This window comes from Macaca mulatta, chromosome 11 (genome assembly GCF_049350105.2).
Source record: "Macaca mulatta isolate MMU2019108-1 chromosome 11, T2T-MMU8v2.0, whole genome shotgun sequence".
Taxonomy (NCBI): Eukaryota; Metazoa; Chordata; class Mammalia; order Primates; family Cercopithecidae; genus Macaca; species Macaca mulatta.
The window spans coordinates 71902172-71927571 of NC_133416.1; the positions used below are offsets into that span (position 1 = coordinate 71902172).

The window sequence follows — 25400 nt, forward strand, 5'->3', positions numbered from 1 at the left end:
ATACAGAAAGAAGGCTGCGCGTGGTGGCTCACGTCTGTAATCTCAGCACTTTGGGAGGCCAAGGTGGGCACATTACTTGAGACCAGGAGTTTGAAACCAGTCTGGGCAACATGGTGAAACCCCGTCTCTACTGAAAATACAAAAATTAGCTGGGTGTTATGTTGCACACCTGTAATCCCAACTACCTCAGAGGCTGAAGCATGAGAATTGGTTGAACCCAGGAGGCAGAGGTTTCAGTGAGCCGAGATTGCACCACTGCACTCCAGCCTGGGTGACAGAGTGAGACTCTGTCTCAAAAAAAAAAAATTATATATATATATGGAAGGAGAAGACTGTTACTAGCTACTGCAAAACACACTGTAGTACACAAAGCAGTGACACTATAAAACAACCACATAAGCCGGGTGCGGTGGCTCACGCCTGTAATCCCAGCACTTTGGGAGGCCAAGGCAGGTGGATCACAAAGTCAGGAGATCGAGACCACGGTGAAACCCTGTCTCTACTAAAAATACAAAAAATTAGCCAGGCACGGTGGTGGGCACCTGTAGTCCCAGTTACTCAGGAGGCTGAGGGAGGAGAATGGCGTGAACCCGGGAGGCAGAGCTTGCAGTGAGCCGAGATCGCGCCACTGGACTCCAGCCTGGGAGACAGAGCGAGACTCCGTCTCAAAAAAAAAAAAAAAACAACCACATGAACAAGCCTGCAAAATAACCAGTTAACAACATCATCATGACAGGATCAAACTTATACATATCAATAATAACCTTAAATGTAAATGGGCTAAATGACCAATTAAAAGACACAGAATGGCAAGCTGGATAAAGAACCATAACCTATTGGTATGCTGTCTTCAAGAGACCCATCTCACATGCAATGACGCACATAGGCTCAAAATAAAGGGATGGAGGAAAATTTACCAAGCAAATGGAAAACAGAAAAAAGCAGGGGTTGCAATCCTAGTTTCTAACAAAACAAACTTTAAGCCAACAAAGATAAAAAAAAGACAAAGGGGGCATTATATAATGGTAAAGGGTTCAATTCAACAAGAAGACCTAACTGTTCTAAATGTATATGCACCCAACACAGGGACACACAGATTCATAAAGCACATTCTTAGAGACCTTCAAAGAGACTTAGAGTTTCACACAATAGTGAGAGACTTTAACACCCTGCTGACAATATTAGACAGATCATCAAGAAAGAAAAATAACAAAGATATTCATGACCTGAACTCAGCACTGGATCAAATGGGTGTGATTGATATCTACAGAACTCTCCACACAAAAACAACAGAAAATACATTCTTCTCATTGCCACATGGCACTTACTATAAAATCAATGACATAATCAGAAGTAAAACGCTTCTCAGCAAATACAAAAGAACTGAAATCATAACAATCTTTCAGACCACAGTGCAATCACATTAGAACTCAAGACTAGGAAATTCATTCAAAACTGTACAATTACATGGAAATTGAATAACCTGCTCCTGAATGACTTTTGAGTAGATAAATGAAATTAAGGCAGAACTCAAGAAGCTCTTCGAAATTAAAGAGAACAAAGATACAACATACCAGAATCTCTGGGACACAGCTAAACACCCTCATCAGAAAGTTAGAAAGATCTCAAGTTAACAACCTAACATCACAGTTAAAAGAAATAGAGAAGCAAGAGAAAACAAATCCAAAAGCTAGCAGAAGACAACAAATAACCAAAATCAGAGGTGAACGAAGGAGATAGAGACAAGAAAAATCATTCAAAAGATAAGCGAATCCAGGAGGTAGGTTTTTTTTTTGAAAAAATTAATAAAATAGATAGACCATTAGATTAACAAAGAAGAAAAGAGAGAAGATTCAAATAAACACAATGAGAAATGATAAGGGGAATACTACCACTGAACCCACAGAAATACAAGCAACCATCATAGAACAGTATGAATACATCTACACACATAAACTAGAAAATCTAGAAGAAGGCCGGGCGCGGTGGCTCAAGCCTGTAATCCCAGCACTTTGGGAGGCCGAGGCGGGCAGATCACGAAGTCAGGAGATCGAGACCATCCTGGCTAACATGGTGAAACCCCGTCTCTACTAAAAATACAAAAAGAAATTAGCCGGGCGTGGTGGCGGGCGCCTGTAGTCCCAGCTACTCCGGAGGCTGAGGCAGGAGAATGGCGTGAACCCGGGAGGCGGAGCTTGCAGTGAGCCGAGATCGCGCCCCTGCACTCCAGCCTGGGCGACAGAGCGAGACTCCGTCTCAAAAAAAAAAAAAAAAAAAAGAAAATCTAGAAGAAATGGATAGATAAATTTATGGACACATACACCCTTTTAAGACTGAGCCAGGAAGAAATTCAGTCCCTGAACAGACCAATAATGAGTTCTGAAATTGAGGCAGTAATAAATAGCCTAACAACCAAAAAAAGCCCAGAACCAGATGGATTCACAGCTGAATTCTAGCAGATGTACACAGAAGAGCTGATATCATTCCCACTGAAACTATTTCAAAACATTGAAAAGAAGGGACTCCTTCCTAGCTCATTCTATGAGGCCAGAATCATCCTGAAACCAAAACCTGGCAGAGATACAACAACTACAAAAAAACTTCAGGCCAATATCCTTGATGAAAATTGATGCAAAAATCCTCAAGAAAATACTGGCAAACTGTATCCAGCAGTATATCAAAAAACTCATTCACCACGATCAAGCAGGCTTCGTCCCTGGGATGCAAGGTTAATTCAACAGACACAAATCAATAAATGTGATTCATCACATAAACAGAACTAAAGGCAAAAACCACATGATTATCTCAACAGATGCAAAAAAGCTTTCAATAAAATTCAACATCCATTCATGTTAAAAACTCTCAATAAACTAGGTATTGAAGTAACATACCTCAAAAAAGTAAGAGCCATATATAACAAACCCGCTAACATCATACTGAAAGGGCAAAAGTTGGAAGCATTCCCCTTGAAAGCAGGCACAATACAAGGATGCCCTCTCCCACTGCTCCTATTCAACGTAGTATTGGAAGTTCTGGCCAGGGCAATCAGGCAAGAGAAAGAAAGAAAGGGCATTCAAATAGGAAGAGAGGAAGTCAAACAATCCATGTTTGCAGATGACATGGATCCTATAGCTAGAAAACCCCATCAACTCAGCCCAAAAGTTTCTTAAGCTGATAAACAACTTCAGCAAAGTCTGGTATACAACATCAATGTGCAAAAATCACTAGCATTCCTACACACCAACAACAGTCATGCCAAGGGCCAAATCAGGAATGAGCTCCCATTCACAATTGCTACAAAAAGAATAAAATACCCAGTAATACAGCTAACTAGGGAGGTAAAACATCTCTACAAGGAAAATTACAAACCACTGCTCAAAGAAATCAGAGATGACACAAACAAATGGAAAAACATTCCAGGCTCATGGAAGAATCAATATAATTAAATTGGCTATACTGCCCAAAGCAATTTATAAATTCAGAGCTATTCCCATTTAACTATCATTGATATTCTCCACATAACTAGAAAAAACTATTTTAAAATTCATGTGGTACCAGAAAAGAGTCTTGCTCTGTTGCCCAGGCTGGAGTGCAGTGGTGCAATCTCAGCTCCCTGCAACCTCTGCCTCCCAGGTTCAAGTGATTCTCATGCCTCATCCTTTCAAGTTGCTGGGATTACAGGTGTGTGCCACCACACCCGGCTAATTTTTGTATTTTTAAAGTAGAGATGGGGTTTCGCCATGTTGGCCAGGCTGTTCTGAAACTCCTGGTCTTGAGAGATCTGCCTGCTTTGGCCTCCCGAAGTACTGGTATTACATATGTGAGCCACTGCACCCAGCCATCAGTGGTTCTCTCTTATATCCAGAGCTTCAGGGAACTTGCGTGGAGCCTGCCAGTTTCCTGGTGGCCGTAATGTAGGGTGAGAAAAGCAGCTGTCCTTTGCCAATACCACTTCTAGGATTATATTTACTAAAGTTAACTTTTCTTAGGAAAGTAGGTAATTGGTTGTTTTTTTCTCTGGTTTTCATGGTATTCATTCAATTAGTTAATTAAACAAATATTTATTGAGCAGTTACAATGTGCCAGGGATTGTTCTACGTCATGGGCATATATCAATGAATAAAATAGACAAAATTCCTGCGCTCAGAAGCTTACATTTTAGTGGCAAAAGACAGATAACAGAATAAATCAGATTATATACTGTAGTATGTTGGAAGAGGGTATTATGGAAAAAAAGAACAAAGAAGTGAACTAAGGAAAAGCTGGGGGATGGGGAGCTGCAATGTCAAATAGGGTGGTCATGGAGGGATTCACAGAGAAGACTTTTTTTTTTTTTTTTTTTAGACAGAGTCTCGCTCTGTCACCCAGGCTGGAGTGCAGTGGTGTGATCTCGGCTCACTGCAACCTCCGCCTCCTGGGTTCAAGTGATTCTCAGGTGCGGGCCATCACGTCCAGCTAATTTTTGTATTTTTAGTAGAGTCAAGATTCCACCATGTTGGCCAGGATGGTCTCGATCTCTTGAGCTCGTGATCTGCCCACCTCAGCCTCCCAAAGTGCTGGGATTATAGGCATGAGCCACCATGCCTGGCTCACAGAGAAAACATTTAAGCAGAGACGAGACTCTGGTGAGAGGAAAGTCGTGCCAATATCTAGGGGAAGATCATTCCAATAAGTACAATGATCTTAACTGTGCTTTCCTTGTTAGTTTTTAGTTTGCCATTTTCCTCTCTTTAGATTTGGTAATGATGGGGAATGGGAAATAATTTTGAAGTACTTATTAATTTAGAAATGTTGAATGTCAATAACCTATTGTTTTCTTGGTCTCTTTTTTCCCTTCAGCTCACCTTGAGTTTCTTTATCTATAATTCCTGATAGAGATTCCCTAAATGAGAATAGTGCTGAAGACTAATAGTTAATCACATCTCTTCTTAGGGGGCAGAGATAAAAAGGGCTGGGAAGCCAACTAAAAAAAGAGATCCAATTTCAGTGTTTACTCCTCTGAAACTCCTGCTTGTTGCAAAGTTTGGCATATGAAGGAAGACTCAGAATTCATTGAATGCCAGGGACAATAGGGAAAAAGACCTCAAAAAACAAAACAACAGCAATATAATAATAAATTCTACTCTCATTTCATACATTTAAACATTAAATGGTAACAGTAGTCATTAATATAGTTATAAAATCATAAAATAATATTATAATATTTCCAGTATAATTTAAAATTCTGAATACCTAAGTGAAAAGTACAACTTCTGCTTATCTCATATTAACTCCAGTTTCAAAAAGGGCCCTTTTATTGCTGTGCTGGTGTCAAGGTACACCAGATTTCTACCTGTAGGGTCAGGCTCTATTATGAAAGTGCCTTGGAAAACAAAACTGTGCTAAACAAACACGAAACACCACTGTTGTTCACCAGGTGTGTTGTTACTCCTTTTGGAAGTGTGGTCAAGTATTTAATAGCGTTTCACTAATATATATTCATCCATCATGAAAGCCAGACACTTTTTATGAAAAGTTCACTTTATTCTTTGTGAATGGACACATTATTTAGCCTCTCCGTGCCTAAGCTCCCTCAGCTGAAAAGTGAGAATAAAACCACACTTATCTGCTTTATTGGGTTAAAGTGAGGATTAAGTGGGATAATTCATGCAAATCTCTAAGAACAGTGCCTGACATACAAAAAGCGCTAAAACATGTTGCCAATTATTAACTTCACAAAAATATCTACAGTGGAGCGGCAGCTCCAAGTTCTATTGAGGTCTGGTGTAAGATACATCTCTCACGGTCTCTTGTAAATTTTTGATTCTACCATCATCAAAACTAGCTCAATTAACGTATTAGTTCGGTCATCTCAAGAACATTTATTAAACACTCACTCTGGTTACATCTTGTATCAGGGAATTCGTTGATTTTAATCCAGTGCTTTGTTTTTCACTGGAGGAAATAAGTTCACAGCGTTATTAAGTCCTAAATATTTGCCAGGTGTTGAGAGTTTTAGAAAGCTTATTGTCAGAGACTAAACTAAGAAGGCTTTTGAAGGCGCTCAGATCAGGTGGGAAAGTGAGAAGGGCTGGTATTGTGTTCCAAGTATGTCAAGAAGGAGGGCTCCTGGCCTGGGCCTATTGATGGGCGTTTAGAACCCTCCCGGGCATTATTTCTAGCTGGCGGCTGAATAAGAGGCAAGAGTCACCCTCTTTTTGAGTTAAATCACGTGCTTAATTAAAAGTGAAGGTGGCGGCGGCTGCTGCGCCCTCCCCCTTCGGGCTCCTGGCTGCTTCTCGACGGCGTTCTGGCCACGTCCTGCGCCTTCTCGCGCACAGGAGAGCGCTCTGGGTAGAGGCCGGGCCCCGGCAGCAGGTGGCTCCAGGTAGCTCAGTGGCGTGGCCGTCTCCTCGTCCAGTCCGGAGCGGAGGGGAGGGGTTCAGGTGCGGGCTCTGGGGACGCCCGGGCACCTCGGGGATCCAGAGCCCGCTGGCGCCGCGCCCGGGAGGGCACCCCTGGCGAGGACGAGGCCGCGCCTCCTCCCGGAACTGGCCGGCGCCGCGAGGCGGGAGGAGCAGCGGGAGCCGGGTGGCCGCGCCTCGGGGACCATGGACGTCCTTCCCACCGGCGGGGGCCGCCCGGGGCTCCGGACGGAGCTGGAATTCCACGGCGGCGGTGGCGAGGCGAGGCTGGAGAGCCAAGAGGAAGAAGCGATTCCTGCAGCGCCCCCAGCCCCGCCCCTCCGGGGAGCGGCGGAGCCGCCGCGGGGCTCCCGGGACTCGTGGGACCGCGACGAGGACACGGAGCCCGGCGAAGCGCGCGGCGTCCGTACTAGCCGCACGGCGTCCCTGGTGAGCGGGCTGCTCAACGAGCTGTACAGCTGCACAGAGGAGGAGGAGGCGGCGGGCGGGGGCCGCGGGGCTGAGGGCCGTCGGCGGCGCCGCGACAGCCTCGACAGCTCCACCGAGGCCTCGGGCTCCGACGTGGTGCTGGGCGGCCGCAGCGGTGCCGGCGACTCCCGCGTGCTACAGGAGCTGCAGGAGCGACCTAGCCAGCGGCATCAGATGCTGTACCTGCGGCAGAAAGGTGAGGGCCGGGCGCAGCGGGGTGCGGGGGGCTTCCTGGAGCCGGACTGTCCTCGCCCTCTGCCCGCGCTCCAGCGCGCACCTGGGCTGCTCGGCAGAGCGCTCAGATACTGTCTCTTTGGATCTGACGCTGGTACCCACCGTGGCACAGATTTATGTCCACATTTAGTTCTTAAGTTCTCCGGAGTAATTGAATCAAGCATCAGTTGATGGAGTGGGCAGTTTCCCCGCTTTTCCCTCCTCCCATCTCCCCTCTCCCCGTGTGTTCGTGGAGGCCCCAGGGGAGAGGCAGCCCAGATTCTAATTTCACCTGAACAGCTGTTAGGACAGGGTTGGAGGTTCTGATAGGTATACCCGACCTACCTAGAGGGCGCTGCCAGAATCGAGCCGAGTCCTAGGGGTGTTCTTTCCTTTTTTTTTTTTTTAAGTCCGCCTTCCCTGGTCACACCACTTAGTGTTTAACTAGTGAGGCAGAATAATTCGATAATGCGGTTTCGAAGCAGAGCGTGTGAATTCTATTTCTGCCAGAACGTACGGTTCCAGGCAGCTCACTAGGATTTTTGTTTGTTTGTTTTCTTTTTTTCCTTCTCGGTGGCAGGTTAGTGGAGGGCCCTAGAGTGTTGAGGTTTATTACAGAATTTAACTGCTGGTAACCTTCAGTTGGCATGGAGAGGTCGGCCTGAGAAAATGGCCTTGGCTTTCAGAGAGGCTAATTTGGTGTTTCTTTTGTTATGAGACTCTGATGCTCGTGCCTTCGTGTCGAGTCACACTTTTTTTTTTTTTCATCTGGTCATAATAGCTTGCCTTTCAGGCAGCAACAAAGTTGTTACAGGTGTGTTTTTTTGTATAGAAATATCAACACCTCCATTTACAAAATGAGGTGAGGTATGGAAAACAGATGTCGAGCCACCATAACATTTCTTGACAGTAACGTCTTTGTGCTAAGTTACCAGGGGAGGAAGACAAGACAGTCTCCCAGCTCCCACTGTAAAATTTGAAAAAAAAAAAAAAAAAAAAACCTAGGAAAAGAATAAATCTGTCTGCTTTCTCAGACCTACGTGAACAGCTTTTAGCTTCCTCTTTTGACTTCCTAGTGAAGATTTTTTTTTTTCCCAGCTGATTGTTACAAATGGCTTCCAGGTTCCTCCCCCTTCCTGGGACTTTAGCTGTAGCTGTGCCATTTCATTTTATAGAATTATTTGGTTGTTCTCAGAGTGTCTGTGTATGCCACAAGTCCCATAGGGCAATAGTTCTTTCAGACTCCAACAGAATCAGTTTTGAAGAATTATGATTTATCTTTTCACAAGATTTTACATTTTTCATCACCGAGGGAATTCTGGGAATTAGTAATTTCCTTTTTGAAGAGGAAAATTGGCAAGCTAAAGTTTAAAGAAGTAGTAACGGTACAGCTAACTATGCAAGTGGATTTCGTATGAATGGCCACACAACTAATCATCCACAAGCCCTATAATAGTTCGTTTTGCCTGTTTCAGTCTTATTGCATGGCTAGTTGCCTGTTAAACCTTTCTTCCCTTGTAGTCAACCCTATTAAGATAAACAAAATACCGTATCATAATAGTCCTATATACACATACGCGTGCTTACGTGTGCACACATACACACACACACTCCCTCTCCCCTTTATTGATAACATCATTCGTGTGCTAAGATTGAAGTATCAGGTGATGATACAGCTGTCTGCGTAAACAATGCTGCTTTTTAGGTTATTTGATCTTTTTCTCAGGTTCAAAAAATATTCCCCTCAATATAACTACTCTGCATTCAGTAAGAATCTCATACAATACTGATAGCCTGTGTATTGTCTCCTGTCACTGCTAGGGATTTTGCTGTAGCACTTATTTAGCTATATATTTAACATGTGTAGGTCCTTTAGGTGAGGCACCAGAATGGTTTCTCAGGACATCTGGACTCTCTTCAGTATTTCCATGGTTAAGGGGATGAATTTTGGAGTCAGACTCCTGGGTTGATATCCGGCCACAGTTCCTTACCAGCTGTGTGACCTTGGACAAGCTATTTAACCTCTCTGTGTCTCATTTTTCTTATAAATAGGGATAATAATACCTCAGAGGGCTGTGGTGAGAATTACATAAGTTAGAGTGTGTGACGTGCTCAACAGATGTTAGATACAACTTTTTATCATATACCCTGGAATTCCTTAGGACACTGAGCACAGGCTGTGAGTTGACAATGTCTTTATTTTTCCTGTTAACACCGTGTAAGAGGCTGTGGCTGATGCCATGGAGCATTCGAAGATGAAAGAGACCTGTTTTCATCCCCAGGAGGCTTCTATATCAGCAGATATTGCTATAAAATACATTTTCACCCTCATCTCTGGAAAAATTTTCCCATATTGAACAATAAATGTAATTCAGAGAATTGGAGTTGTAGGCACCTTAGGGATCACTGGAAATGAGATAATGTAAGAACCCTTTTTTAGAGGAAAAGTATAATTTAAATGTTTTGTGATTATCCTACCACTTTTTTTTTTTTTTTTTTTTTTTTTTGAGACGGAGTCTCGCTCTGTAGCCCAGGCTGGAGTGCAGTGGCCGGATCTCAGCTCACTGCAAGCTCCGCCTCCCGGGTTCACGCCATTCTGCTGCCTCAGCCTCCCGAGTAGCTGGGACTACAGGCGCTGCCACCTCGCCCGGCTATTTTTTGTATTTCTTAGTAGAGACGGGGTTTCACCGTGTTAGCCAGGATGGTCTCGATCTCCTGACCTCGTGATCCGCCCATCTCGGCCTCCCAAAGGGCTGGGATTACAGGCTTGAGCCACCACGCCCGGCCCCTACCACTTTTATTTCTAGAAGGAAAATATTGATTTGGTTCTTTGTTTTTTTGTTTTGTTTTGTTTTTGTTTTGACAGAGTTTTGCTCTTGTTGTCCAGGCTGGAGTGCAATGGCAAGATCTTGGCTCACTGCAACTTTCTCCTGGTTTCAAGTGATGCTCGTGCCTCAGCCTCCCAAGTACCTGGGATTACAGGCTTGTGCCACCATGCCTGGCTAATTTTGTATTTTTAGTGGAGACGGGGTTTCACTATGTTGGTGAGGCTGGTCTCAAACTCCTGACCTCAGGGGATCTGCCTGCCTCCACCCTCCGAAGTGCTGGGATTACAGGCGTGAGCCACTGTGCCCGGCCCAAAATATTGAAATATTCAAAGAAAAATATTTCTTCTATCTGAAGGCATCTAGGAATGAAGAGCCTCTGGTCGCCTCTTGTAGGCTTTTTCTTATATTTAGTCATATTTTCATTTAACTTAAATGTTCTCTTTTCTTTCTTTCTTTTTTTTTTTTTGAGACAGAGTTTCGCTCTTTTTGCCCAGGCTAGAGTGCAATGGCGCGATCTCGGCTCACCGCAACCTCCGCCTCCCGGGTTCAAGCGATTCTCCTGCCTCAGCCTCCCGAGTAGCTGGGATTACAGGCATGTGCCACCACCCCGGCTAATTTTGTATTTTTAGTAGAGACAGGGTTTCTCCATGTTGGTCAGGCTGGTCTTGAACTCCCGACCTCAGGTGATCCACCTGCCTCGGCCTCCCAAAGTGCTGGGATTACAAGCGTGAGCCACCGCGCCCGGCAAATGTTCTCTTTTCATTATTTCCTACTATGTTTAAAATTAGGGGGAGAGGAAGAACTAGCCTTTGCCTTCTTCTTCATGGTCATTCCTTATTCTTACTTAAAGCGTTATTTATATTAGTGTTTATAAAGACCATTCCCATTTGTTTCTCAGCATAATCTTTATGCTAGGCATAATTTGAGACTTGGAGCACACTTCCTTGCCTAAAATCACTCAGAGTTGGCTGATCCAAAAGCAATCCTTTTTAACTCAAGGCCAAATGCATTTTCCATGGTGAGGTCAGGTTTGAGAGCCCTGCATTTCTTTGTTACAGACCCCAAAAGTTGACTTTGACTTCTAGAGTACATTTCTACTTTTGAGCGTTTCTTTTCTTCCCTTCTGATTCTCTTTAGTTTCTCCAAATCCCTTTAAAAACGAGTAGATCCAAACCCCACAGAGAACCTCTAATGAGGGGCTAGCTAAGGTTAAGTTGAGTGGGAGACTTCACCTGCCTACCAGATCTTGCTCTAGTGACTAATGATATCAAATGTGACCAAAAGAAACCTCCTCCCACATTGTAATGATCATTTATATAAAGACAGTAGACAATTCTGGTTCCCAAATTTGTTTTTACCTGTAGAAAAACTGCTGTTAAGGGGAGGGAGAGCATTAGGACAAACACCTAATGCATGCGGGGCTTAAAACCTAGATGATGGGTTGATGGGTGCAGCAAAACACCATGGCACGTGTATACCTATGTAACAAACCTGCACACTCTGCACATGTATCCTGGAACTTAAAATAAAGTAAAAAAAAACCCTGCTGTTGGGAATATTAATTTTATGAATGTAGAATTATTATAATTTATCTGTTTAAAGGAAATTTATTTTCTACCGTATCTGAAAAATTGCTGAGGCTCTAAGATGAAATATTGTACCTCTAAGACGAAATGTTTTTAGGCAATTGGAAGACTGGATATTTAAAACAAAACCAGTATTGCCACATTCATCTACTTTACAAAATGTGGTAAAATTATTTACTTTTAGCTCATCATTTATAAACATAGATGAGTACTTTAAAGACTTTTTTGAGATGGAGTTTCACTCTTGTTGCCGAGGCTGGAGTGCAATGGCGTGATCTCGGCTCACTGCAACCTCCTCCTCCTGGGTTCAAGCAATTCTCCTGCCTCAGCCTCCCGAGTAGCTGGTGTCATACGTGTCCGTGTGAAGAGACCACCAAACAGGCTTTGTGTGAGCGACATAGCTGTTTATTTCACCTGGGTGCAGGCGGGCTGAGTCCGAAAAGAGAGTCAGCGAAGGGAGATAAAGGTGGGGCCGTTTATAGGATTTGGGTAGGTAAAGGAAAATTACAGTCAAACCGGGGTTGTTCTCTGGCGGGCAGGAGTAGGGGTCACAAGGTGCTCAGTGGGGGAGCTTTTTGAGCCAGGATGAGCCAGGAAAAGGAATGTCACAAGATAATGTCATCGCTTAAGGCAAGGACCTGCCATTTTCACTTCTTTTGTGGTGGAATGTCATGGTTAAGGCGAGGCAGGGCATTTGCACTTCTTTTGTGGTTCTTCAGTTACTTATATGTGCGAGTCACGGGATGCGATGGCTTGGCTTGGGCTCAGAGGCCTGACATTCCTGCCTTCTTACATTAATAAGAAAAATAAAACAAAATAGTGTGAAGTGTTGGGGCAGCGAAAATTTTTGGGGGGTGGTATGGTGAGAGAATAGGCGATGTTTCTCAGGGCTGCTTCAAGCGGGATTAGGGGCGGCGTGGGAACCTAGAGTGGGAGAGATTAAGCTGAAGGAAGATTTTGTGGTAGGGGGTGATATTGTGAGGTTGTTAGAAGAAGCATTTGTTGTATAGAACGATTGGTGATGGTCTGGATGTGGTTTTGTATGAATTGAAAAACTAAATGGAAGATGCAAGGTCTGAATAAAGGAGGAGAGAAAACAGATATTAAAGGACTAAGAATTGGGAGGACCTAGGACATCTAATTAGAGAGTGCTGAAGGAGTCTCAGCATAGCCTTGCTAGCAAAGATTATTTAAGAGGGAATTTAGAGTGGCGGTTTGGGATAGCACTAGGAGATATCAGCTGTGATGGCTTGGAGAAACAGTGTAAACTAGCAGTGTAAACACGAGCAGGGCATTTATGAGTAGTTGAGAATGGTGAATAGGAGTATGACTAGACAGAAGACAGTAGGAATGACAAGTTTTTTGGGGTGCAGTCCAAGTTGGTCTGGTGTCTGGAATGAGACTGGGACTTAATAAAAAGGAGTGTCCACACAGGAGCTCAAATGCGCTGTAGCATTCCGAGGACAGGCCTGAATTCTGAGAAAGGAAAGTAGTAAAAGTATTGTCTAGTCCCTTTTGAAGTTGGTGATTGAGCTTGGTGAGGTGTATTTTTAAAAGACCATTAGTCCACTCTACCTTTCCTGAAGATTGAGGATGGTGAAGGATATAAAGGTTTCACTGAATACCAAGAGCCTGAGAAACTTCTTGGGTGATTTGACTAGTAAAGGCTGGTCTGGTATCAGACTGTGTAGTGGTGGGAAGGCCAAACCAAGGAATTATGTCTGACAGAAGGGAAGAAATGACTGCGGTGGCCTTCTCAGACCCTGTGGGAAAGGCCTCTACCCATCCAGTGAAAGTATCTACCCAGACTAAGAGATATTTTAGTTTTCTGACTCGGGGCATGTGAGTAAAGTCAATTTGCCAGTCCTGGGCAGGGGCAAATCCCCGAGCTTGATGTGTAGGGAAGGGAGGGGGCCTGACGATCCCTGAGGGGTAGTAGAATAGCAGATGGAACACTGAGAAGTGATCTCCTTGAGGACAGATTTCTATGATGGAAAGGAAATGAGAGGTTCTAAGAGACTGGCTAGCGGCTTGTAACCTAGATGGAAGAGGTTATGAAATGATGACAGAATAGAACGGGCCTGTGAGGCTGGAAGGAGATAATTTCCTTGGTCTAAGAACCATTTGCCTTGTGTGGGAAGAGATTGATAGGTGGAAGTTTCAGTGGGGGAGTAGGTGGGAGTAGAAGTTGGAAGCTAGCCGCTTTTTTAGCTAACTTATCAGCATAAGCATTGTCCTGAGTGATGGGACCTGATGCCTTTTGATGGCTGCTTTTTTAGCTACCTTATCAGCATAAGTGTTGTCTTGAGCAAAGATTGGGGGAAGAAAATAGATTTTGGAAGTTATGAGAACTGTAGAGAGTTGAGCATAGTTTGTGATTTTTAGGGCCTCTAACAGTATTAAAGCGGTGGCAGCCGCTGCGCGCAGACATGAGGGCTAGGCTAAAACAGTAAGGTCGTTTGGACAGAAAGGCTACAGGACGCGGTCCTGGCTTTTGTGTAAGAATTCTGACTGCACTAACCATGCCTAGGAAGGAAAGGAGTTGTTGTTTTGTAGAAGGGATTGGGGTTTGGGAGATTAGCCGGACACGATCAGCAGAGAGAGTAAGTGTGTATTTATGAGAATTATGTCGAGATAGGTAACAGATGAGGAAGAAATTTGGGCTTGACTGAAGTAATGGGGGCTGTCCGAGAAGCCTTGTGGCAGTACAGCCCAGGTAATTTGCTGAGCCTGTTGGGTGTCAGGGTCAGTCCACGTGAAAGCAAAGAGAGGCTGGGACGAGGGGTGCAAAGGAATAGTAAAGAAAGTATGTTTGAGATCCAGAACAGAATACTGGGTTGTGGAGGGAGGTATTGAGGATAGGAGAGGATATGGGTTTGGCACCACGGGGTGGATAGGCAGGACAATTTGGTTGATAAGGCGCAGATCCTGAACTAAACTGTAAGCCTTGTCTGGTTTTAGGACAGGTAAAATGGGGGAATTGTAAGGGGAGTTTACAGGCTTTAAAATGCCATGCTCTAACAGGTGAGTGGTAACAGGCTTTAATCCTTTTAAAGCGTGCTGTGGGATGGGATATTGGTGTTGAGTGGGGTAAGGGTGATTAGGTTTTAATGAGATGGTAAGGGGTGCATGATCAGTCACCAAGGAGGGAGTAGAGGTATCCTATACTTGTGGGTTAAGGTGGGGGGATACGAGGGGAGGATGTGAAGGAGGCTTTGAACTGGGGGAAAAGGCAGCAGTGAGGTGTGGCTGTAGCCTAGGAATAGTCAGGGAAGCAGATAATTTAGTTAAAATGTCTTGACCTAATAAGGGAGCTGGGCAGGTGGAGATAACTTAAAAGGAATGCATAAAAGAATGTTGTCCAAATTGGCACCAGAGTTGGGGAGTTTTAAGAGGTTTAGAAGCCTGGCCGTCAATACCCACAACAGTTATGGAGGCAAGTGACACAGGCCCTTGAAAAGAAGGTAATGTGGAGTGAGTAACCTCTTTATTGATTAAGAAGGGGACGGACTTACCCTCCACTGTAAGAGTTACCCAAAGCGTCTGTGATGGTCCAGGAGGCTTCTGAGGCGATGGGGCAGCGTCAGTCTTCAGCCGCTAAGCCGAGAAGGTCTGGAAAGGAGTCAGAGCCTTGGGCCAGAGTTCCAGGGGCTCTGGGAGTGGCTGCCAGGCGAGTTGAACAGTCCGATTTCCACTGGGGTCCCACACAGATGGGACACGGCTTAGGAGGAATCCCGGGCTGCGGGCATTCCTTGGCCCAGTGGCCAGATTTCCGGCACTTGTAGCAAGCTCCTGGGGGAGGAGGTTCTGGAGGAACCCCTGGCAGCTGCGGTTTAGGTGTTTGGAGTTGTGTGCTGGAGATATGGCTGGGGTTTGTCTCACAGTGAAGCAAGGAATTGCAACTCAGAAATAAGTTGCTACTTGGCTGCCTTTATTCTATTATTGTACACCTTGAAGGCGACATTCATAAGTCGTGTGGTGGGGTTTGAGGGCCGGAATATAATTTTTGGAGCACTATTTAATGTCGGGAGCAGATTGGGTAATAAAATAAAATGCATATTAAGAATAAGACAGCCTTGTGACCTTTCCGGGTCTAGGGCTAAAAAGCGTCTCAGGGTTGCTGCTAAACAGGCCATGAACTGGGCTAATTTTTTCATATTTGATGAAAAAGAGCCTAAATGCTAACTGATTTGGGAGAGGTCGGATAAAGAAAAAGGAACGTTAACCTTGACTATGCCTTTAGCTCTAGCCACTTTTTTAAGAGGGAATTGCTGGGCAGGTGTCGGAGGGCTAGTCGAGGAACGAAACTGTAAGCCAGACCAGGTGTGAGGAGGGGAGGTGATAAAAGGATTATAGGGTGGGGGAGCAGAGACTGAGGAAAAGTTGGGACCTAGCTGGGCCTGGCGAGGAGGGGAGAGGTCAGGCATGTGCTACCACGCCCAGCTAATTTTGTATTTTTAGTAGAGATGGGGTTTCTCCATGTTGGTCAGGCTGGTCTCCAACTCCTGACCTCAAGTAATCTGCCCACCTTGGCCTCCCAAAGTGCTGGAATTACAGGTGTGAGCCACTGCGCCTAGCCTTTAAAGACTTTTTTTTTTTTTTTAAATCAGCTGTTAGGTTTATTATTAATGTTACAGACTAAAGAAGATTCTTTTCTAACAAGCTTACCATCTGAACACTTCAGTGGTACAAAATACACACGCCAGTTTTCAGGCAATGAAAGGTAAGTTTGGCCGGGCGCGGTGGCTCAAGCCTGTAATCCCAGCACTTTGGGAGGCCGAGACGGGCGGATCACGAGGTCAGGAGATCGAGACCATCCTGGCGAACACGGTGAAACCCCGTCTCTACTAAAAAATACAAAAAACTAGCCGGGCGAGGCGGCGGGCGCCTGTAGTCCCAGCTACTCGGGAGGCTGAGGCAGGAGAATGGCATAAACCCGGGGGGCGGAGCTTGCAGTGAGCTGAGATCCGGCCACTGCACTCCAGCCCGGGCGACAGAGCCAGACTCCGTCTCAAAAAAAAAAAAAAAAAAAAAAAAAAAAAAAAAAAAGAAAGGTAAGTTTGCAGCCAGAACTAGATATGGTAAAAGCAGGAGTCTTTGCTTACATGTTACAGATAGGCTTAAGGATAAATTTACCTTACTGTATCTGTTTCATGGACAGGGCAGATAAATGAGTGACATATTTGATCAATATGCCCTAGCTGAATACATGTACATGTAATGTTGAGTGAAAACCTAGAATTAGTTGGTTTAAATGGATGTTCTATTTATCTTTGGACTAATATCACATTGGAATTTGTATTCCTCTCAAGGTATTAATCGTTATTCTTATTTTTCTTTACTGATAGACACTAATGAACTGAAGGCGATCCTTCGAGAGCTAAAGTACAGAATTGGCATCCAGTCGGCCAAGTTACTTCGGCATCTGAAGCAGAAAGATAGGCTTCTGCATAAAGTGCAGAGGAACTGTGATATTGTGACTGCCTGCTTGCAGGCTGTGTCACAGAAGAGAAGTAAGTATTAGAATAGTGTTACTTCTTTTGCCACATGCGACTAGAATGTTAGGAAAGCTGAGCCAACAGACTGTGTTTTTGAATATATTGAAAACTTTTAAATGCAAGCTTATACCCTCAGAACTAAGAACAAGGAACAACTCAGACAGCTTCCTATTTTTCAGTTAAAATGTATACTTCATGTCTAATGTTACAACCTTAGATTGATTATTCTAGATTTGAGGTAGTACTTTGATAATATTTTTACCTCATGCTGAATAATGATTAAAATTTTATTTTATTTATTTATTTTTTGAGACAGAGTCTCGCTCCATCGCCCAGGCTGGAGTGCAGTGGCGCGATCTTGGCTCACTGCAAACTCTGCCTCCCGGGTTCAAGCAATTCTCCTGTCTAAGCTTCCCGAGTAGCTGGAACTACAGGTGCCCACCACCAGGCCTGGCTAATTTCTGTATTTTTAGTAGAGATGGGGTTTCACCTTGTTGGTCAGGCTGGTCAGGCTGGTCTTGAACTCCTGACCTCAGGTGATTCACCCTTGGCCTCCCAAAGTGCTAGGATTACAAGCGTGAGCCCCTGTGCCCAGACAAATTTTTATTTTTAAAACAGCATCACTGGCTGGGTGCGGTGGCTCACGCCTATAATCCCAGCACTTTGGGAGGCTGAGGCTGGTGGATCACCTGAGATCAGGTGTTTGAGACCAGCCTGGCTAACATGGTGAAACCTCATCTCTACTAAAAATTAGCTGGGCATGGTGGCTGGCACCTGTAGTCCCAGCTACTCAGGAGATTGAGGCAGGAGAATCGCTTGAACCCGGGAAGCAGAGGTTGCAGTGAACTGAGATCACACCATTGCATTCCAGCCTGGCGACAACAGTGAAACTCCATCTCAAAATAAAAATAAAAATAAATAAATAAAACAGCATCACACAGACATAGCCTAAAAGGCATGTCCTTGTTCTCTTATTCTGTGTGTTGCTACAGTAAGTGAACTAAATAATTGATTTAAATAAATAGATTCTTGTAACAGGACCTTAACAACTTGCTCTGAAATCTGAAGATGGCAAAATATTTTAGCAAATGTAACCTATTTCTTGCATAATCATAACTAAGAACTGTGTGGGAGCTGTGTGGTTTGTTAATCAATTAAAAATAAATTGCTAAATTGCTGATCCATATTAAATACTAGGTATAAAACCTCGTGAATTAATTTAAAAATTTTCCATGCAATAGCCTTATGTTTTATTCTGCTAATATTTACCTATTTTTGTTTTGCATTCTTTATTAACATGCAGCATGGCAGAACAGTATGCTAAGGTATGGTAAATATAGGCACAATGATGTTTTTGATAAAATGCCTGACAGCTTTTCAGGCGATTGTGGAAGTTGCCTTTTGTTGCTCTTTTACTCTGTCACATTTTATATGTAAATTGACACGTGCTAGAGTGCTTTTTTTTCATAATTGCAAATTAAGATGTGTTTGTTTTCATGAAAAAATTTTTGGGGTTTGATTAGTTTCTGGTAATGAAATTAATCGCTTAAATTTCATTCTTATGTTTATTATTAAAAATCCTGTATTTTCTTGCTTCTATTATATTTCTGTTTGTTATCCCTAAAGTATTATTTATGCTGTTTATTAAAGAAGGTTTTACCTAATGGATATTAACAGATTGCTGCAGGCCAGGCGTGGTGGCTCACGCCTATAATCCCAGCACTTTGGGAGGCCGAGGTGGACAGATAACCTGAGGTTAGGAGTTCGAGACCAGCCTCGCCAACATGGTGAAATCCCATCTCTACTAAAAATATAAAAATTAGCTGGGTGTGGTGACACATCTGTAATCCCAGCTACTCCTGCCTGAGGCAGGAGAATCACTTGAACCCGGGAGGCAGGGGTTGCAGTGAGGCAAGATTGTGCTACTGTACTCCAGCCTGGGCAACAGAGTGAGGCTCTGTCTCAAAAAAAAAAAAAAAAGAGTGCTGCTTGATTATTGTAATATCACTATGGTTCATACCAAACAGGAATGCGATTGAGTAGACTGACTTTGAATAGGCTTTTCTCCAGAGTCAAGCACTTGTCTGACATAGCTAGAGAAGGGTGTGTGTGTGTGTGATTTGTGTGTAGCTATTGAAAGTTGGCGTGTATTATAAGTATTTGATAGTTTTCCATTAATTCTGATTGATTTACACGTCAAGTTAAAATATGTTTTCCCCTTCTATTATGAGATACCTTGGTTTTGAGTTTTCTCTTTTCAACTATGTTTATATCCTACTCATTATTATTGTTTGTAGCAGCAGCTAAAAGCACAGAATGGTAAATGCATGGGTTTTTGATGTGTGGGAAAGTATAAGGGAGGGTGGAGCAAGTTCAGGAGACAGAGAGGAATGTCAGGCTAGTGCAGGGCCACAGATTGGTGGATTCTATTTGGTAGTTACTAGGGACTGATCATCATCTGGAATTTAAATTTGCTTGATTTATAGAAGGGCTGGCATTTATGTTATTTTAGAAAAACGTGCCCACAAGCTCTCAGCGTAATTCACGAATTTGTCAATGCATCCTTCCTATGTATTTTAGAGTTTGTCTCTTTAATTACAGCCAGGGTTTTGCATTTCAGAGAATACAGGGCTGTCTGGCACCTTTCTCTGAGAGTTCAATTCTCTCTTTGCTAATAAGACCCTATTTAATGGAACAGAATGTTTTTTGGTAAGAAATAACTGCATTAGAATTATTACTCTCATCATAGGATACTGTATCTTGATTTTTGACACTGTCAAAATTGTCAAAAATTTGACTAAAATTTGACTGTCAAAAATTTGACTACATGGTTATTTACCTATCTTAAAATGCCAGAGGTTAGATGTTTCATGACTAAATCCCTGATTCCAGTAGTTGCATGTTTTGCCTCTTTCCTCAAAGTCAACTAATTCTAAAGAATTGAGATTTTTTAAAAAGTCGAGATTTCACTATCACACTGAATAACATATTGAGTTTCTTGTATTTAGTATGCAGAAGTTCAGATAATCCCCATTTTGGCCTCCACATAGATTTGATGTTTATAATTCTTTGCATAAGTGACTTTTCCCCTTCTTCTTTTTATTCTTCTTCTTTTTTTTTTTTTTGGAGACAGTCTCATTCTGTCGCCCAGGCCCAGGAGTGCAGTGCTGCAGTCTTGGCTCACTGCAACCTCTGCTTCCCGGGTTCAAGTGATCCTCTTACCTCATCCTCCCAAGTAGCTGGGACTTAAGTGGGTGCCAGCATGCCCGGCTAATTTTTGTATTTTTTGTAGAGACACAGTTTCACCATGTTACCCAGGCTGGTCTTGAACTCCTTGGCTCAAGCAATCTGCCCTCCATGGCCTCCCAAAATGCTGGGATTACAGGTTTGAGCCACCTCACCTGACAGGTTTTTCTCCTTCTATAATATGCTATAGAATAGAAACTATTTTATTGTTTTATTAAATTGGGTTATTTCTTGTTAATACACAAAAGGGACTATAGTAATTTTGAAATAAGAGTCAAAAGTAAATATAAATTATGAACCAAAATGGCTCGATCATTTTTATTTCTAACACAAATGATATAGCTACTTACATTTTATGGTTTCCTACACCAAGCCTTACAGTAGTATCTCCTTGTTTTAAAACTGGACTGGGAATAAGAAAGACAAGATCAATATTGTGTTATAGAAGAGCATACTTTTTCCCCCCCTGTTGTCATGCACGTCCATGTGAAGAGACCACCAAACAGGCTTTGTGTGAGCAACATGGCTGTTTATTTCACCTGGGTGCAGGTGGGCTCAGTCCAAAAAGAGTCAGCCAAGGGAGATAAGGGTGGGGCCGTTTTATAGGATTTGGGTAGGTAAAGGAAAATTACAGTCAAAGGGGCATTGTTCTCTGGTGGGCAGGAGTGGGGGTCACAAGGTGCTCAGTGGGGGAGCTTTTTGAGCCAGGAAAAGGAATTTCACAAGCTAATATCATCGCTTTAGGCAAGGACTGGCCATTTTCACTTCTTTTGTGGTGGAATGTCATCAGTTAAGGCGAGGCAGGGCATTTGCACTTCTTTTGTGATTCTTCAGTTACTTCAGGCCATCTGGGCATATACATGCAAGTCACAGGGGATGCTTGCAAGTCACAGGGGATGCGATGGCTTGGCTTGGGCTCAGAGGCCTGACATTCCTGCCTTGTTATATTAATAAGAAAAATAAAACAAAATAGTGTTGAAATGTTGGGGCGGCAAAATTTTTTGGGGGGCGGTATGGAGAGAGAATGGGCAATGTTTCTCAGGGCTGCTTCAAGCAGCATTAGGGGCAGTGTGGGAACCTAGAATGGGAGAGATTAAGCTGCAGGAAGATTTTGTGGTAAGGAGTGATATTGTTGGGTCATTAGAAGAAATATTTGTCGTATAGAATGATTGGCGATGGCCTGGATGCGGTTTCGTATGAATTGAAAAACTAAACGGAAGACACAAGGTCTGTATAACAGAAGGAGAAAAAACAGGTGTTAAAGGACTAAGAATTGGGAGGACCTAGGATATCTAATTAGAGAGAGCCTAAGGGGATTCAGCATAATTACTTGGTTGGTGAGTTTTTAGGCTCTAAGTTTTTGGGGTGCAGTTTAAGTTGTTCTAGTGTCTGGAATGAGACTGGGACTTAATAAAAAGGAGTGTCCACACAGGAGCTCAAATGGGCTGTAACCTGTAAAATTCCGAGGACAGGCCTGGATTCTGAGAAAGGAAAGTGGTAAAAGTATTGTCTAGTCCTTTTGAAGTTGGTGATTGAGCTTGGTGAGGTGTGTTTTTAAAAGACCATTAGTCCACTCTACCTTTCCTGAAGATTGAGGATGGTGAAGGATATAAAGGTTTCACTGAATACCAAGAGCCTGAGAAACTTCTTGGGTGATTTGACTAGTAAAGGCTGGTCTGATATCAGACTCTATAGTGGTGGGAAGGCCAAACCAAGGAATTATGTCTGACAGAAGGGAAGAAATGACTGCGGTGGCCTTCTCAGACCCTGTGGGAAAGGCCTCTACTTATCCAGTGAAAGTGTCTACCTAGACCAAGATATATTTTAGTTTGCTGACTGGAGGCATGTGAGTAAAGTGAATTTGCCCATCCTGGGTGCGGGGCAAAACCTCCAGCTTGATATGTAGGGAAGGGAGGGGGCCTGAACAATCCTTGAGGGGTAGTAGAATAGCAGATGGAACACTGAGAAGTGATCTCCTTGAGGATAGATTTCCATGATGGAAAGGAAATGAGAGGTTCTAAGAGACTGGCTAGTGGCTTGTAACCTAGATGGAAGAGGTTATGAAATGATGACAGAATAGAACGGGCCTGTGAGGCTGGAAGGAGATAATTTCCTTGGTCTAAGAACCATTTGCCTTGTGTGGGAAGAGATTGATAGGTGGAAGTTTCAGTGGGGGAATGGGTGGGAGTGGCCGATATGAAGGAGGAAAACTGCCGTGAGGGATATAAGTTGGAACCTAGCTGCTTTTTTAGCTAACTTATTAGCATAAGCATTGTCCTGAGTGATGGTTGGGGGAAGAAAATAGATTTTGGAAGTTATGAGAACTGTAGAGAGTTGAGCATAGTTTGTGATTTTTAGGGCCTCTAACAGTATTAAAGCAGTGGCAGGCGCTGTGTGCAGACATGAGGGCTAGGCTAAAACAGTAAGGTCAAGTTGTTTGGACAGAAAGGCTACAGTATGCGGTCCCAGGTACAGTACGTGGTCCTGGCTCTTGTGTAAGAATTCTGTCCGCACTAACCAGGCCTAGGAAGGAAAGGAGTTGTTTTGTAGAAGGGATTGGGGTTTGGGAGATTAGCCGGACATGATCAGCAGAGAGAGCACGTGTGTTTTTATTCGAGAATTATGCGGAGATAGGTAACAGATGAGGAAGAAATTTGGGCTTGACTGAAGTAATGGGGGCTGTCCGTTAGGCCTTGCAGCAGTACAGCCTAGGTAATTTGCTGAGCCTGTTGGGTGTCAGGGTCAGTCTAAGTGAAAGCAAAAGAGAGGCTGGGATGAAGGGTATAAAAGAATAGTGAAGAAAGTATGTTTGAGATCCAGAACAGAATAATGAGTTGTGGAGGGAGGTATTGAGGATAGGAGAGGATATGGGTTTGGCACCACGGGGTGGATAGGCAGGACAATTTGGTTGATAAGGTGCAGAGATCTTGAACTAACCTGTAAAGCTTGTCTGGTTTTAGGACAGGTAAAATGGGGGAATTGTAAGGGGAGTTTACAGCTTTAAAAGGCCATGCTATAGCAGGCGAGTGATAACAGGCTTTAATCCTTTTAAAGCGTACTGTGGGATGGGATATTGGTGTTGAGTGGGGTAAGGTTGATTAGGTTTTAATGAGATGGTAAGGGGTGCATGATCAGTCACCAAAGAGGGAATAAAGGTATCCTATACTTGCGGGTTAAGGTGGGGGGATACGAGGGGAGGATGTGAAGGAGGCATTGAACTGGGGGAGAAGGCAGCAATGAGGTGTGGCTGTAGCCTAGGAATAGTCAGGGAAGCAGATAATTTAGTTAAAATGTCTCAACCTAATAAGGGAGCTGGGCAGGTGGGGATAACTAAAAAAGAATGCATAAAAGAATGTTTCCCAAGTTGGCACTAGAGTTGGGAATTTTAAGAGGTTTAGAAGCCTGGCTGTCAATACCCACAACAGTTATGGAGGCAAGGGAAACAGGCCCTTGAAAAGAAGGTAATGTGGAGTGGTAGCCTCCATATTGATTAAGACCGGGACGGACTTACCCTCCACTGTAAGAGGGTCTGTGATGGTCCAGGAGGCTTCCGAGAAGATGTGGCAGCGTCGATCGTCAGCCGCTAAGCCGAGAAGGTCTGGAAAGGAGTCAGAGAGCCTTGGGCCAGAGTTCCAGGGGCTCTAGGAGTGGCTGCCAGGTGAGTTGAACAGTCCGATTTCCATTGGGGTCCTGCACAGGTGGGACACGGCTTAGGAGGAATTCCGGGCTGCGGGCATTCCTTGGCCCAGTGGCCAGATTTCCAGCACTTGTAGCAAGTTCCTGGGGGAGGAGGTTCTGGAGGAACCCCTGGCAGCTGCGGTTCAGGCGTTTGGAGTTGTGTGCTGGAGATATGGCTGGGGTTTGTCATAGTGGAGGCAAGGAATTGCAACTCAGAAATAAGTTGTTACTTGGCTGCCTTTATTCTATTATTGTACACCTTGAAGGCGATGTTCATTAAGTCGTGTTGTGGGGTTTGAGGGCTGGAATTTAATTTTTGGAGCTTTATTTAATGTCGGGAGCAGATTGGGTAATAAAATAAAATGCATATTAAGAATAAGACAGCCTTGTGACCTTTCCGGGTCTAGGGCTGAAAAGCGTCTCAGGGTTGCTGCTAAACAGGCCATGAACTGGGCTAATTTTTTCATATTTGATGAAAAAGAGCCTAAATGCTAACTGATTTGGGAGAGGATAAAGAAAAAGGAACGTTAACCTTGACTATGCCTTTAGCTCTAGCCACTTTTTTAAGAGGAAATTGCTGGGCAAAGGGCTAGTCGAGGAACGAGGAACGAAACTGTAAGCTGGACAGGGTGTGAGGAGGGGAGGTGATAAAAGGATGTAGGGTGGGGGAGCAGAGACTGAGGAAAAATTGGGACCTAGCTCGGCCTGGCGAGAGGGGAGAGGTCAGATGGGTCTGTAGAAAGGAAGATTAGAAAGACTCCGCGACGCCTGGGGTTGGGACTGAGGGGACAGGCGGGAGGGAAAGAAGGAAGATCTTTCTGGGACGAGTTGCATTGGGAACAGAGACTAGGGAGGGACCAATGTGTAAAAGAACGCCTGGATGGCAGGCACCTCAGACCATTTGCCCATTTTACGACATGAATTATTTAGATCTTGTAAGATAGAAAAATCTAAAGTGCCTGTTTTCTGGCTGTTTAGAGCCATTGTCAAGTTTGTATTGGGGCCAAGTGGTGTTGCAGAAGATGATAAGGCGTTTAGGTTTTAAGTCAGGTGTGAATTGAAGAGGTTTTAAGTTCTTGAGAACACAGGCTAAGGGAGAAGAAGGAGGAATGGAGGGTGGAAGGTTGCCCATAGTGAAGGAGGCAAGCCCAGATAAAAGAGAGTAGAGACACAGAGAGGAGTTCGGGGGTTCTTGCCCTCCAGAAAAGTGGGAAAGGGGTCGGTGCACGGAGCTAAGTTATTGGAGCGCAAAAATAAGAGATTGGGGCTCAAAAATAAGAGGGGGTGTAAAAATAAGAGGTTGGGGTTCTTGTCCCTCCCCCAATAGAGCAGAGAAGGGGTAGAAACAGGGAGAGAAGGGGTCAGGGTTCTTGCCCCTCCCCCAGAAAACCAGAGAAGGGGTAGAGACAGGGAGGGTAGGGGTTGGGGTGCTTGCCCCTCCCCCAGAAAAGCGGGACTTGCCACTTAGGGTGAAGGACC

The 25400-nt window shown here is 44.1% G+C and overlaps 1 protein-coding gene across 2 annotated transcripts in view; it reads left to right on the forward strand.

Moving 5' to 3' along the window:
- Nucleotides 1–6297: 6297 nt before the first annotated feature.
- Nucleotides 6298–25400, forward strand: part of TBC1D30 (TBC1 domain family member 30) — a 111803-nt gene continuing 92700 nt past the window's right edge. For both annotated transcript variants that reach the window (XM_077954679.1, XM_028829698.2), the window contains exons 1-2: nucleotides 6298–7068; nucleotides 16848–17012. In XM_077954679.1, coding sequence (XP_077810805.1) covers nucleotides 6591–7068; nucleotides 16848–17012 — 643 coding nt within the window. In that variant the 5' untranslated portion in view covers nucleotides 6298–6590. The remainder of the gene's footprint in view (nucleotides 7069–16847; nucleotides 17013–25400) is intronic.